The sequence below is a fragment of the Diadema antillarum genome, unplaced genomic scaffold, assembly GCF_040938485.1.
Source record: "Diadema antillarum isolate AM-2024a unplaced genomic scaffold, OU_Dant_1.0 seq00000830_RagTag, whole genome shotgun sequence".
Classification (NCBI taxonomy): domain Eukaryota; kingdom Metazoa; phylum Echinodermata; class Echinoidea; order Diadematoida; family Diadematidae; genus Diadema; species Diadema antillarum.
In genome coordinates, this window is record NW_027271706.1 from 761,906 (window position 1) to 778,017 (window position 16,112).

At 39.3% G+C, this 16,112-nt stretch overlaps 1 protein-coding gene across 1 annotated transcript in view; it reads left to right on the forward strand.

Annotated features, from left to right (window-relative positions):
- The first annotated feature begins 3,345 nt into the window (after positions 1-3,345).
- Positions 3,346-16,112, forward strand: part of LOC139740065 (autocrine proliferation repressor protein A-like) — a 157,239-nt gene continuing 144,472 nt past the window's right edge. Inside the window, exon 1 of the mRNA XM_071650658.1 lies at positions 3,346-3,532. Within this exon, the coding sequence (XP_071506759.1) occupies positions 3,346-3,532 (187 nt within the window). The remainder of the gene's footprint in view (positions 3,533-16,112) is intronic.

Below are 16,112 nucleotides of genomic sequence, written 5' to 3' on the forward strand. Positions count from 1 at the left end.
GATGCCCTGCCTACAAAAGAAGAACTCAGTAAAGCCATTGACCGTCTATCCTGCGGGAAGGCTCCTGGAAATGATGGTATCCCACCAGAAGTTCTAAAGAGCGGTAAGCCAGTACTACTGCAACACCTCCATGAGCTCTTGTGTCTTTGCTGGGAAAAAGGCCACGTACCCCAAGATATGCGTGATGCCAGTATCGTCACTGTCTACAAGAACAGGGGAGACCGCAGCGACTGCAACAACTATAGAGGCATCTCTCTCCTAAGTGTTGTGGGAAAAGTCTTCGCACGTGTAGTTCTGGCACGCCTACAGAGTCTTGCCTCCCGGGTGTATCCAGAGTCACAGTGCGGCTTCAGGGCAGGCCGATCTACAGTAGACATGATCTTCTCACTACGCCAGCTGCAGGAGAAGTGCCGTGAGCAGCAAAAGCCGCTGTACATTGCCTTCATAGACCTGACGAAAGCCTTTGACCTGGTCAGCCGAAGTGGACTCTTTAGTCTCCTGCAGAAGATTGGATGCCCCCCCGAGACTGCTCCAAATTATCATTTCCTTTCACGAGAACATGCAAAGTAGAGTCTGCTACAACGGGAGAACTTCTGATGCCTTCCCTGTGAACAGCGGTGTGAAGCAAGGCTGTGTCCTCGCACCGACACTTTTCGGAATCTTCTTCTCCATGCTCCTTCAGTACGCCTTTGTTGACTGCACAGAGGGAATCTACATCCGTACCAGAGCGGATGGGAAGCTATTCAACATCGCCCGACTGCATGCCAGAACCAAAGTTAGAGAGGTTCTTATCCAAGAAATGCTGTTCGCTGACGATGCTACTCTGGTATCGCACACAGAAGCGGGATTGCAGAGGCTTGTTGATTGTCTGTCCCATGCCTGTAACGAATTTGGACTAACCATCAGCCTGAAAAAGACTAAGATCTTGACCCAAGGCACTGACTCTCCTCCAGACATCTCCATTAATGTCACACATCTGGAAGAAGTGGACTCTTTCACCTACCTTGGTTCAGCAATCTCCAGTTTCCTCTCCCTTGACAATGAGATAAGCAGTAGGATAGGGAAAGCTACTGAAGTCATGGCCAAACTGAACAGGCGCGTATGGAACAACAGTCAGCTGACCAAGAACACCAAGCTCTGCGTTTACCAAGCCTGCGTCCTCAGCACCCTGCTATACGGTTCTGAGTCCTGGACAACATATGCTGGCCAGGAGAAGAGGCTCAACACCTTTCACCTCCGTTGCCTCAGACGACTCCTGCACATAAAATGGCAGGATAGGGTGACAAATGCAGAGGTCCTCCAGCGTGCCGGTATTCTCAGCATGTTTTCACTCCTCAGCCAGAGACGCCTGAAGTGGTTGGGTCATGTGCGTCGAATGGAACCAGGTCGCATCCCGAAGGACATGCTGTACGGAGAGCTAAGCGAGGGTTCTCGTCCCATGAGAAGGCCGCATCTTCGCTTCAAAGATGTGTGCAAACGTGACATGAAGACGATGGACATGAACACCAACACATGGGAAGGTGTAGCTGAAGATCGTCCGCTATGGAGAGGCACCGTCAGGGAGGGCGTTCAGAGAGCTGAAGCTGTAAGGCACGTACAGCAGACCGACAGGAGAGCTAAGAGAAAGGCACGGGCAGTCTTAGTATTGGCCCCAACAGACTTCATCTGCTGCAAGTGCTCTAAGGATTGCCACTCAAGAGTGGGGCTTTACAGCCACTCAAGGCAGTGCAAACTTCTTGCCTAGCTAGTGCTACGCCATCGTTTCTCGAGACGAATGGATGCCAACCAACATTCTAAAGTGATTCATGCTTTTCATTTATTCATGCTTTGATTTCTTCTCGGTTGGATTTTTCAAATTCATTGTTGTGTAATCTTTCAAAAAAAAAGATGTCAAAAAACTTCAACGGTTGCAAAATTCTGCGACCCGATTGTTAACTTTTACTAATAAGTTTGATTCCATGTCACCAGTTCTCCGTTCCTTACATTGGTTGCCTGTAGAAAAAAGGATTATTTTCAAGATTCTGTTATTAGTACATCATTCAGTTCATTCTTTTTCCCCAATATACGTAAGTAATTCTGTTCAAAAATACATTCCGGCACGAAGGCTACGTTCATCATCAGATGCATTCTTACTCCAAACACCCAGAGTAAAACATGGGTATGGTGATCGTGCTTTTTCCGTTATAGGACCAAAATTGTGGAATCAGATACCTCTACAGTTAAGGGAACTGTCATCTACAGAGTCATTCAAATCCAAACTTAAAACTTATCTGTTCCTTTCATACTGAGGACTGTAATTGCTGTATGTCATTAATATTGGATTAATATTGTATTTGTAATTGGTATATGTTGTATTCTTTATTTGGTATATATTTGTTTTTGTTAACCATTTTCTTATTTGTTGAAATGTTTGAATATATATATGCATGTAAATATATGATATCTTTTCATTTTTGAAGTGCCATGAGCACTGAAAAGTGGACCTGTGCGCTATACAAGTAGCCACTATTATTATTATTATTATATTGGCAAATTCGTAAGCTGTCAACAAAATTTATTTCGGACGGACGGACGGACGGACGGAAGGACGGACTAAACATAATGCCTCCGGTAACACTGGTGGAGACGTAGAAAATCAAAGTGTGAAGAGATTTACGACAATAAGATATCTATGTATAGTGATTGTTATTTTTTTTTTTTGTAGTCGAGATTAATGATTTAATCGAGTTGCCCTTTGGTCGTGTTATCGAAGCTCCGAGCGCTACCCTCGCACTCGACCTGTGTTTTATCGCTTCCCAAATGTGTGACAAGGTAAACAGAAGAAGGATGGCGGGCAATGGTTACCGTGTCCAGGTTCCAAGCTGACTTACCTAGGAAGATTAAGTTACACTGTCAACAAGATTAAAGATTTAATCGAGTTGCCCTTTGGTCGAGTTGCCCTTTGGTCGTGTTATCGAAGCTCCGAGCGCTACCCTCGCACTCGACCTGTGTTTTATTGCTTCCCAAATGTGTGACAAGGTAAACAGAAGAAGGATGGCGGGCAATGGTTACCGTGTCCAGGTTCCAAGCTGACTTACCTAGGAAGTCAAAGTCTAATTTCATCTTCTTATCATAATGGCATGACTATCAGTAGGCCTACACTTAGAGTGGTCGTGAATTTCGTAAACTTCAGAGATATTGTCGTCTAATCAGTGAACACGTAGTTTACTTTTCCTGAACACGTTGAAGACGTGCACATGCCTCTCCATCTTAATCGTCAGAAGCTCTTAATTGGAGAGTTTTCACTACCTTTTCCCTATTCTTCCGTCATTAGGTCCTTCACACTTCCATGCCACCGATGTAGCGATGGCTTCCAGTTTTTATGCAGCGTTGCTGGTGATTTGTTTTGTCGCTGGTTCCTACGCGACACCACTGGATGACTACGTCAACATGCCTGACACAAACTACAGGTATGATGTGCTTAGTGAGCACCGCGTAAGTGGAGAGTATATCGCATACGTCATCAACATGACATCGCAGAAGTGGTTGACATGTGAGTATATTCACGAACATACCACGAGAGTAGTATGGGGTATTAACTAAAATGCAAACTATGAACAATAGCAACAACACCACCATGCCAAATATGCTAATCTTTAGCGTTAGTGCCTTTATTTTCTTTTACAGGGGCCGACTAGCTCGACGCCTGGGGGTGTTTTACAAAGTTGTTCGTAAGTTCCCGAATTTGTTCCTAAAGTCGTTCGTAAAGTCGAGCGTAAAGTTACAAACAACTTGAGCAGTTTCATACAGATTTGAGTTGTTCGTAAGTGTAACAATTCGTGTGTAACTTTACGAAAGGTTCGGGTTGTTCTTAAAATCAAAGGTTGTTCGTAATGTCATGCGTTCAAGTTTTCATGGCAACAGCACTCCAAAATGGCTGTAGTGGAGATTGTATTAGCGATCAAGTTATTTGGAATTAAAGTTTCAAAATGACAACTTCTAACGGACTTGGAAACTAAGCAATGGAAGCAACAGTTTTTTGAGATATACTTTGGGTGAGTTTGAACAATGTTTGAACAACATCATTACAGTGACATTACGAGGAGCTCGATTAGTCACACAAACACACAAGCAATAGGCTAACTGATACCCTATGCTTGTGGTACGGACACGACAGCAGGATCACACATATAAGGGCGGACGTCCACGGGCGCGGATGAGCCCAGGAAGGGTTGCGGAAGCAAATTCTGTCATTTCGGCATCCTGTCCGCGTCAGACGCGGAATAAGTGTGTGAATCGGCTTGTCCTGGGACATTCCTAGGAATGTCCGCGGACTGACTGCGGACATTCCTAGGAATGAATCCGGAAGAGCGCGAAACACCTCGGAATATGCTAATCGTAGCCGGGCAGCGCGGAAACATCTAGGATTACACCAGGAATGAACGCGGACAATCAGGATGCCTTCCGGACAACATAAGTTAGACATACCGACAAACTACGGACAATACCAGGAAAATGGAAAGTATAAATTTGGCGCTGACTTTGAATTTTCCTCATGTGCTTTATCCATCGTGAAGTACATGTTTTGTCTGATACTTCTGCAGAGCATGCTCAATGATCCTTATCTTTAAATTTGTTTTTCTTTCTGTCATTTTTAATGAGTTGTGAATCTCTAACTATCTCTTATTTTGATCACTTAGAACAGTTTGCAATGATTCAAGTCCGAGAAGTTATTTTTTTTTTCATGCTGAGAGCTTACTATTGTCAATGAAGTGTAAAATTGGGGAAACATTTTTGACCTACTTTTATTTATTTTTGTTTCTCTTCAGCTGGGCTGTGAAATTGGACAATCCACTCTTTTTTTTGCAACTAAAAGAAAAAGAGAAAATAAAATTATTAGGTAATAACAACTACGAAAATCATTCAGGTCAAAAATATTTCTGATATGATTTGTGATGCTTAGAGTGTACTTAAATATATACACTCAGCAAAAATAAAAAAGAAAGAAAGAAAGATATGAAACACTTTTTCGAGTTCATAATTTTCATAGAAGATCTTGATGAAAATCAATGTTTTATACATACCATTTTATCAAGGGTAATTTAATTGGCTATTAACCTAGTAGGTCAATATAACACAAAACCTTACGCATGGGTGGAAAAATTCGTTTGTGTCCTCCAAGGCAAAAAAGTAAACATTGCAAAAATTGACGTATTGCCTTTTATTTGCAAATGCCCCTAAAGATAACAATGGCAACAAAAGACCAGTTTAAGACAATGAAAGACATGAAAGAAATAGTGAAAATAAGATTTTGTTCTCTTTATCTCTTTATAACCTCAAACAAAATTAAAATGGGAAACTAAAGGGGAAATCGATTATTTTCTTTTGACAACTCAAACTTCAAATGGCATAGAGAGCAAGGGCACAAATATGATTAAATGAACACAATACAGTTCTTTCATTCATTCAGTTTAGATGAGAGAAATTCAAGAACCATAAAGGTGACCGTGCACCACAAAAAGTCGCACCCCTTCATTTTACGTGAGGACTCAAAAAAGGTGAAAAGGGTCAACTAAGTCAATATTGCGTTTTTCATATTTTCCGAAAGAACTACCCTTTCTTCTACATTATTCTTAAGTTTGGGATCATAAAATGAATGGGAAAGTGCATTTTCAGCAGTTTTTCTACAGCTCTTTTTTTGTAGAGTAGTGAGATCAGGTTGTGTCTTAGAAGCCCCTTTGCATTTCTTTTGCACACTCTTGCACACTCTTCACAAGTCTGATAACTTTTAAAGGGATGAAGCTACTGCTTTTAAAGTTGGCATTAATCATGGACAGAATGTGTTAATAGAGCATGCTTAATTTCAGCTTAATCTATAAATGTTTCAACATATAATTTAAAGTTTTCCTAATTTGAGAAATCAATGCCAAACCCTATCATTCATGTCAAATTTGCTTTTTCTCTCATTTCACTTGAATTTTGATTTGACAGAAAACTCTTCATTTTCCTCCATTATTCTTCAGCTTTCATTGTTATTTTGGTCTTCAAAGATATTATATTGTAATGAGACCATAGGTATATTTTTGCAATTGAATTCATGCTTTTTATTGTGATAGATTTGTCTTTTGTTCTAATATATTGTATAATAGAAGAGCATTTACGCATGAATGACAACTTGTTCATTTTTATATAACACATTAAAATTTAGCCAAAAATTCTATGAGAAATGTAAACTTGAAAAAGTGTTTACATGCATCTTTTTTCTGAGTGTATTTTTACCAACTTTTGTGAATTTTCAGCTGGGCTGTCACATGGGACAACCTAGTTTGTTCGCAAATAAAATAAGAAAACAACATAAAAGAAAATGTACCATAGTAGGCAATGGCAACAATGAAAGTCACTCAGATGAAAAATAATTTCTGAAAAGATCAAATCAACATAAACATACTAGGAGGTGAGAGGGGCACTTTCGCGTCTGGATCACAAAATGTCCGCATCGGTTCCGGACACTTGCATATATAGATCCGCATCTGCTCCGCGCTGTCCTAAAACATTCCTGGTGTCTTCCGCTTTCATTCACGAAGCTTCCCCACACCGCGGGATTCTTTCCGGAGCGTGTGCGGAAGGAGCGGAAGGGTTCCGGACAGGCGGGATGTCCTCAGGACATCGTCAGGACAAGTTACCAAAGGTGACAGGAAGTTCATTTCCGCGTCCAAATTTTGGTGTCGATCAAAATTTGGACGCGGAAAATTTTCTCTCTCCCGAAAGGTGCGGAAACGCCCGAACATGTTTAGGACAGTGAGCGGACACGTTCAGGAACGTGCGGACAGGTTGCCGAAGGAGTGCGGAATACCAAATTTGCTTTCCGGGTCTTGTCCGCGTCTTGTCCGCGCCCTAGTGGACGCCTGGTCTTACGAAAAAGTTATGCGCATCTGCTCCGCACACCCTGTCGAATCTCCAAGTCACGTTTTTTTCTACAAACCTTCGGGCGGAATTTGAAACCTAAAAAATGCTTTGCGAGGAATGATACTAAATTTGGTGTTATTCTTTGAGAAGAAAAGTTTCAAAATTGGCATTAAGATGTCCATGTTTTCAGCTTTTCTATGGAGATTTCGCTACATTTCCCAATTTTGGGGGCTCGGTGTACGATCGAAGGCCTGCGAAATTCTTTTGGAGTGCGGTGTCAATTTTCTTCCGGCGGTTTCTCTGAAACTAGCTGATTCAGCTCGTGGTTCTTGTTCGTCGAAGTGAACGGTTGCACTTTTAGGATCAAATCAGGTATAGTTTTTTCTTTTTTAAAGAGGTATTTGCAAATTTATTTGAAATTTCAAACTGTTTCAGTTTTTGAAAGATAAACTCTCCAGATCTAGTATAAAACATTCGTCTTTCACTATACATAAGTAATTATGAAGAAATAACATTACAAACATAGCAGTTTCAGAGAGCGCTTCCTCGCCAAAATCGGAAAACGGCTTTGGATCTGATTTTATGCAGAGACGTCATAAGAATGCCAAGTATCTGCGTGTGGCCAAACATTCTTTGCACTTTTGTATGCTCGGAGCACTTCAAAGATGAATTTACAATGTATTGATAAATCTGTGACCATGAAGAGGAAATGAGTTTCCCTTGTCGATTTGAGTTAAAACTAATTTCAATAACAACAATCAATTAAAGCACCAACAATCGCATGTTCTACACAACGAAGTCTTTTCATCGCGAAGCCCGGTTCTGCTATTAACTATCTTGTACGAGTAGGCCGGTAGTAGTGGAGTGTTGCGGTACGCCCTGGTGCAGCTTCATGGTCAACTACAGCTGAGCCTGATGAGGCCGACTCTTCAACAAGAACGTAAGTTCCGGTTTCAAAGGAACACATATCTCAACAGAAAAACAAAAAGCAAAGGTATGTAGGCCTATAGAACCATGGTATCTTTGTAATCTTTTTCAATTTTCAGTCTAACGTTGGAATTATAAATGTAGGCCCAATGGCCGGCCCACTGTACTAGTCTGCTATGAATGATACTTATAGTTTGATCCACTACTTATTATGCCAGTCAGTAAATTTTCAGCTAAAAACGCCCTAAAAAGAGCATTTCAGCATTACTGGGCCGGATGCATAAACGCTAGCAACTGCTTGTGCTAGCCTTTTTCTTGAATCCGTATGCATAAAAACAAGCAATTGCTTGCGAGCAGAAGCTTTGCTAGCGAGCACAAGCAATTGCTTGCTGCCCGCAAGCAATTGCTCAGAGACCAAGCATTTGCTTAAAAACGTATGCATAAAACATACCTTTTGCTTGTTCTTAATAGCAATTGCTTACGATTTTCCAAGCTCTGTAAAATGAGCTTGAGCTTTTGCTGGGACGTTCCCTTTTAAGTATCATTTTCATATTTTTAAAAGAAAGACCATACTTGTGTAGGAGTGGTTACGATTTTTCCAAGCTCTGTAAAATGAGCTTGAGCTTTTGCTTAATTGGGACGTTCCCTTTTAAGTATCATTTTCATATTTTTAAGAGAAAGACCAAATTTGTGTAGGAGTGGTATAAATCTACAAGAAATTACTCCTAAGTAGTGTAAGAAACTTTTTTTGTTACAACGGGAATGTCCAGTGGTTAGCACGCAAAATGTGATGAAAAACAGGTAGGACGTCTGACTTCGGTGGAGAGCAAGGAGACCTCTCTCCACGTGCGATTTGGCAGATCTGGGCTACTATATGCAGTGGTGGGAATCAGCCAGTACGTTTGTGTGTATAAATGTGTGTGTGCGTCTGTGTGTGCATTTATGAGTGTCATTTCATAGCTCCTTTGCTATGCCAGGAAATGTTTCCGTACACACATGCCGTTTCAAATACATGCTGTCACACTCGCCTTTGTTCTTGTGTTCGCACAGGCGTGATGTCCCTTTTGTTGAAAACGCAAGCAATTGCTTGTGCTGGACAAGCAAAAGGTATCAGCACAAGCAAAACATAATTCATATGGATTAAAGCAATTGCTTGAGCTAGACCTTTTGCTAGACGAGCTTGTGCTTTTGCTTGAAGCAATTGCTTGTTTTATGCATTCGGCCCACTGAATCAGCTCTATTCCTAATTGATGTTTGGCTAACCGATTTTATGAATTAATCCGAAAAAAATAGTTTTCTTGCACAGGTCTCTTAGCTGCCTTCCAAAAACACAGCACCGTTCAATATTCAACCACTGTGTGTCACAATGCCACTGCGCCTTTAGCATGAGGCCTACGTTACAATAGCAAGACAGTCAAACTCCCAGCAGTCTTCATGCAGGCCGATCTCAAGTGGGATACACATGTGGAGTATATGGTGAAACCACAGAACTTCTGTGGGTGAAACGAGCAAATAGCCGTCTGTATGTTCTACGCACGCTGAAGCATCACGGTATCTCTGTCTGTGACCTCGTTACGGTATACGTCACTTTTGTGAGACCAGGGTTGGAGTACGCCGTGCCAGTGTGGTCTAGTGTTCTTACAAAGCGGCAACGCCAGGTTATCGAGCAAATTCTTGGGAACACATACACCCGATATTCTGAATCGTTGCTAAAGTGCAACCTGTCATCTTTGGCCGACCGCCGACAGCAGCTATGCACGACTTTTGCCAAATCATTGCAACGCCCAACATCCAAATTGCATCATCTCCTACCACCCATGAAAATTCATGATCACAACACTACGAGCGGCACCCAACGCTCAGAGCCCTGGTGTAGACCCAGAAACAGTCCGATACCACACTTCACACATATTTTGAATTTAGCAAGAGTTTTCTGTGCGTAAGATTACACATGTATGTTATGTGATGCCTTTCACAGGAGGGCTACCCACACCAACAACATTCATCTTCATGATTATGTAGTGATTTGAGTGTATTTGATAATATGGACACAATAATGCTTTCATTTGCTCTTTTCCTTGTTTCCTTTTTCTTTCTCACCCCCTTTTTTTAGCTCTTTCTCTTTGATCACTGCAAATTTCTTGCATTAATATGGTCATAGTGAAGTCCGTTTATCTGTTTTATTTATCTTAATCAGTTTTGTACAATTAGGTGATCTGAGTATCGTCTCGGATCACCTTCTGTATCTGTACGGATTCTTTCTTCTTTTTCTTATTTCTCCTCAAAAGTTGTGCAGAGGTTAACTCAAAAAGTCCTTCGACTATCAATGTCAAACTTACACCATATATGTATCGTGTCCCAAAGACGACAGATCTAATAAAATCATTGTGATCAGTCAACCGTGACGTCACTATGACGTCATTATATGAAATCACATTTTCATTCATATCTCATTAATGGAATGGAATTTCTCAATGAAATTTACGTCTCATATAGTTCAAGTCAGGCTCTTTCTACTCATATTCTCAAAATTCATCTTTACACTTAAAACATACGCGTACGCGCACGTTGAAATGTTGACATGCTCCAATCGAGCTCAGTTTTTTTTTGCACGTTTCAAATCATTTGGAGAATTTTTGTAAGAATTGAAAAAAATGGACGGACGCGTACGCGCGCGCGCATATACGCACGCACAGCTCATATGCAATAGAAATTTCCCGTTTCTTCACACGGATCGGATGTCTGAAATGTCAAGGAATAATTCTATCAAGTTTCAAGTCAATCCGACTCAATATGACGTCATACGAGCCAGTCAAAGTTGAAATTCCGCGCGCGCGTCAATGGCGATATACAGTGCAACTATGCCAAAAAAACGCCAATTTTAAATCCGATTCTACTCGTCAGGATGGACGGTGACCCCCCATTTTCTTTACATGTTCTGAAAGCTGATGAGTTGTACATGTCATTTCATGGGTTGACGATGCTGGAAAAATGATTAAAAGATATCAAATTTCTTAATAAAATAAAAAAGAGTAAATTTTCAAAAAGACGTCATCAAATTTCAAGTTCACTCGAGCGTATCTCACTTATCCTTTGCCGATTTTCACCCAGATTTCAGTATGTTGTAGCTTATTAGATGTTATTTCATTAATGTATATCAAAATTTTGATTGGATGACGGCATCACCTCGTAAAAATGGATTGAAAGTAACCTTGTCAAATTTGACCAGTTTACGTGTTATCTCTATGGGAGTGCAGTTTTTCTGAAAATGAAAATTGACATGACTATCTTTTTCGAGCCCTAGCTCACTTATCCTTCGGTGAATTTCTCCCAGATTTTAATATGTTGTAGCTGAGACTTCGGGCTATCGCCAATTAACCCTCCATTTCTTCATACGACGTCGGAATTACATCGAAAAACTTGGTTAAAATTGGCACTTGGCTTCGATGTAGCGTCATTTTGCTTAATACACAGAGCCTATGGGGGATGAAATAGCTCAGTGGATAGCGCATCCGACTTTTAATCTAAAGGTCCAAGGTTCGAGGCTCACCCCTGCTTTTTGCTTTTTTTAACACTTTTTTCTTCTTTTTGTTTAGTTAGTCTTATTCTCTCTTGCTAACTTTTTCTGATTTTTTTAATGCTTCTCCTTCAAATTTCTACACAATACCTTAACTTTTTCTTAATTTTTTTTCTTTTTTCCACTTTCTGTGCAATAGATCAACAACAACAATGGCTATCAACCCTATATTTTGCACATGTTTCGTTCATGTCACGAACATCATTTCATGAAATAACAACTACTTCCTCCGACACCGTCTTGGGTAGGTAAATTAGGGTCAAAGGTCAAAAGTGTTTAATCCTGTATCTTGGTAAATACTAGCCTTTTGGCAAGGCCTCGTGGCTGAAAAAAGAGACTAACTGCGAGAGAACGGGTGAACGCCAGACCGAGCGGCGCAGCCGCGAGGCCTTTTGAACCCTGACATGAATTTCTTATCTTGAGCCTTGTTTCTCGCCGATTCTGCTACCCTGTAGGGTAGCGGCCAATCAGCGACCGCATCGCTCACCACGCCGTCGCATCTAATGAATACGCATAAGTATGCATGTCGGCGGCTCGCTCATCCGTAGCTGCCTGCATTGTCAGCACAGCGTTGACACGTCCTCATTAGCATACCAAGTGTGATCTGACTCATGAATATATGAATAATTCATATTCGCCTTCGTCGGGAGGCGGTAGGGAAAAAACCCCAGGTTTCAAAAGGCCTCGTGGCTGCGCCACTCGGTCTCGCGTTCACCCGTTTCTCGCAGTGCTCGGTGTGGCGAGTTAGTCTCAATCTTCAGCCACGAGGCCTTGTCAAAAGGCTAGGTAAATACACGTCCTATCTTTCCCACATTTTGCACACATTGTGTAATTGATTTTTTTTTCATTGTTTAACAATGTGTTATTATGGTACATATGACTGTTACGGTACAAAAATTTGCAAACTTAATTATTCTTTTGGTATTGTTGAATAGTGTGTTGCCATGATAACTGCATATTTTGAACAAAGAACTCGTATAAGAGTATTGTGGATTTAGCTAGCTCACTGAGCTTTTGAGCGTTTTTTAGTGTTGGTTTGAGATTTGGCACATGTGACCGCTGTAGTACATACGCACATGCGCAAATTTATTCATTTTTTTCGTCATTGTTGAACAAAATGTTGCCATGGTATCAGTATGTTTTGGATGAGGATCATATAAAAACTTTGGTTTGGCTAACTCTCTCAGTTTTTTCAGTATTTGGTTTCGAATTTGATATGTGTGACCATTATATTACCTAGATGTGAAAGATTTATTTTTTTTTATTGTTACTGTTGTGAAATGTGTTCCATGGTAACTCCATATTTTGAATGATAATCATATGATAATATGATTTCATTTAATTTTCTCAGATTTTGGGCAATTGATTTGAAATTCGGCATATGTGACTGCTATGATATGTGGGTGTGCAAATTTCATCCTTGTTCATGTTGAACATTGAGTTGTTATGGTAACAGTATACAAATTGATTGTTAGCTGAGTTTACTTTCTCGGTGTTTGATGGGGTATTAATCACATTGAGTGATAGTTTTTGTTTTGATTTGTACGCATGTGCTTCATTTTCATTTTTATGCTGACGACAATGATGACTATGTTTTAAGAGGTTAAAGGTTTAGGGTTGGGGGTCGGGCGGAAATCCAGGAAGCTCGTACATTTATGTTGAAGTTGTATCTTTTTCAGTTTTTGAGATTAATGTATGAATATATTTATAGATGAAGTCAGTGGTTGGATGATTATATTGGAATTGTATTGTGTTTTTATGTTTAGAAGTTGATATGGGCTATGGTGTTAAGGGGTGGGGATCGGGGGTTGAGGGATAATTTTTCAATGATTGTTAAATGTTTCTTAGGGGCAACATGTGTGGGTTCACATGCCTATGGGCAATAGTAAATGTATTTACTTTTGTGTGCCCTGACCCTCATGTAGTCTCCATTCATTTCACTTTCATTTTGTGTAACGTGTACAGTACATTGTATCCTTTGTAAAGTTCATTCTGGTTTTTGTTTCATGTTTGTAATGTTTATGATATGTATCCTATATTCTTTACCTGGTCGAATAATAATAATAATAATAATAATAATAATAATAATAACATAAGGAACATGTTGCAAGAATCATTTCACAAACAACAACTTTTTGCTCAGATGTCATCTTGGCTGTGTTAAGTGGGGTCAAAGTTCAAATATACTTCATTCTATAATCTCATTAGTGTATATGGTATCACCGTCATATTTTGCACATACATGGACCTCGATAGATGGATCATTTTGTAAAATAACGACGCTTTGGTCGGACGCCATTTTGGCTGTGCAAATGAGGTATTATCTCTATGGGAGTACATTTTTTCTGGAAATGAAAAATGACATGACTGTCTTTATCGAGCACTAGCTAATTTATCCTTCTGTGAATTTCTCCCAGATTTTAATATGTTGTAGATGAAACTTTGGGCTATTGTTCATGTGATCCATATTCTTATTGGAAGTCGGGATTACGTCCAAAGACCTGGTTGAAATTGACGCTTAGCTTCAATGTCGGGAGATATGTCTTTCTTTCGGTGACTTTCTTTGCAATAGCTCAAGAAAAACAAGCCCTTTCACCCCCACATTTTGCACATGTTTAGTCCATGTCAAGTATATCTTTTCATAAAATAACAACTACTTCATCAGACACTGTCTTTTCTAGGTAAATTAGGGTCAAAGGTCATTACATTTATTTCCGAATATATCGGATCACGTAATTTGTCAATGACAAATTCCAAGTCTAGTTTTTTTTTTTGTGCGTGTCTAAATGAATGTTGTATTTCATATGATTTTGAATTGAATCTGGATTTGATAATATTATAGGATATTAAAGGAGAATAGAGGTGAATAATTATGATGCTTATTTTTTATGTATATTGTATTTTTGTGTAACTGATAGATATATGATATACACGGGTTACGATTTTGTTTTGTAATAATTGTATCCTGTTGTTTTTTTTCACACTTTTGGATTCTTGTCACTGGGTTTGATCATGGGCTGTGTATCTTTTTGAAGCATCCAAAATCATGAGATATTTATGATTATGTATACATAGAAAATATCTTTTATTGTTATACATATCCAAGCATTAGAAGAATCACTATATTGGGTGATAATGAGTGATTTTAATTTGATATAAACACTAAACAAAAAGTAAGTTCCCCCTAAACCAAACCTCTGTAATTTTTGAATCAGGAACCTTTGATGAAATCTGAATACAAGATCATGTAGCTGTATTTCTCGGCTACCTTTCATGTGAAATTCAGTGGATATCACTTGGTCACGCTTGAGTGAGCATGACTTAAAGTCAAAATGGTCACTTTATGAAGTTCACAAGCCCTATTTTGCAACTTTGATTTTGGTGATATCGGAACAAATTTCAATTTTCCAGGATAAAAAGGCATGCAACGTATGATTTATGTGCTTCTTATCGTACCATGTGACTTGTGCACAAAATTTCACGGTTGAGTGAACACGGGGTGAAAATTACCAAAATGGCCAATTTGACATGTTTCTCGTGGTAATTTCTATCCATTGAGATTAAATTCGTGTGTTTAACAGTTTTTACACACAATTCACTTAATTTCACAGTTGAATGAGCACATTAAAAACAAAAAAAAAATAACAACTTAAATTTTGCAGTGAGAATTGCGATAATTTTGCGCACTGAAATCAACTGTTTAATGCTATTTGTATCCATTGAGATCGAATTCGTTTGTTGAACAGTTTTTACACACAATTCACGCAATTTCATGGTTGAATGAGTACATAAAAACAAAGAAAAATAACAATTTAAATTGTGCAGTAAGAATTGCGATAATTTTACACACTGAAATCAATTGTATGATGCTTTTTTATATTGTGCTAATATCCACACGCATATCAGTGACCACCTGACATTTCAGTCACGCTTCAATAAGCACGTGAGGCTGGAAACGCTTTTTTTTACCCTACATTATCAAAAATTGGCAGTTTGGTCATAATCCCCATGGTAAGTTCATGTGAAGAGGAGGAATTTATGTTTTTGAAAACTAACAATGGATTTTGAATGCAATGTGATTTATTTTACGGTTGAATGACCACATTATGAAAAAATGATTCATCTTATTGAAATCATCCAGTAGATGTAACTTTGATATTCTGCATTTAAAATCAACTTAAACACATTTCATTATTGCGTTTTAGGACCAATATAAATGTCTCAGTCTCATTCCTTCAAAATTTTACACGTAAAAGGGTACATGGGGCCGGAAACCCCTCTTATAATCCATGGCTACCTTTGATTAAATATTGAAGTATTCCTGGGAAATTGGTCTGCCTTTAATTTGATGAAATCCCTTTGTTGGGGCAGAGATGAGAAATTATGCAAATTAAATCTCTGGGCTTTTGTTGTCGCTACTGAATACTAATTTTAGCATTAAGTTCTTGATGTCTTTGTGACGTCATGAAGTCATGCATTAACTCAAGGGAAAATAAATGTAATCAATCATTGATATGGCACCAAATTTCACTTTTGTTGAACATCAATATCCTCCCGTGCTGCAAATATGCACTGAGAGTCTGGAGACAGATATTGATTGTGGTGAGATAGTGGCCTTTGTTGTTCTTGTGGTGTTGATGATTGTGATGGTGATGATAGTTGCTTAAAATGTTGATTGACTATTATGTGATCGTTATGGCAATAATTACAACACAGATTGGGT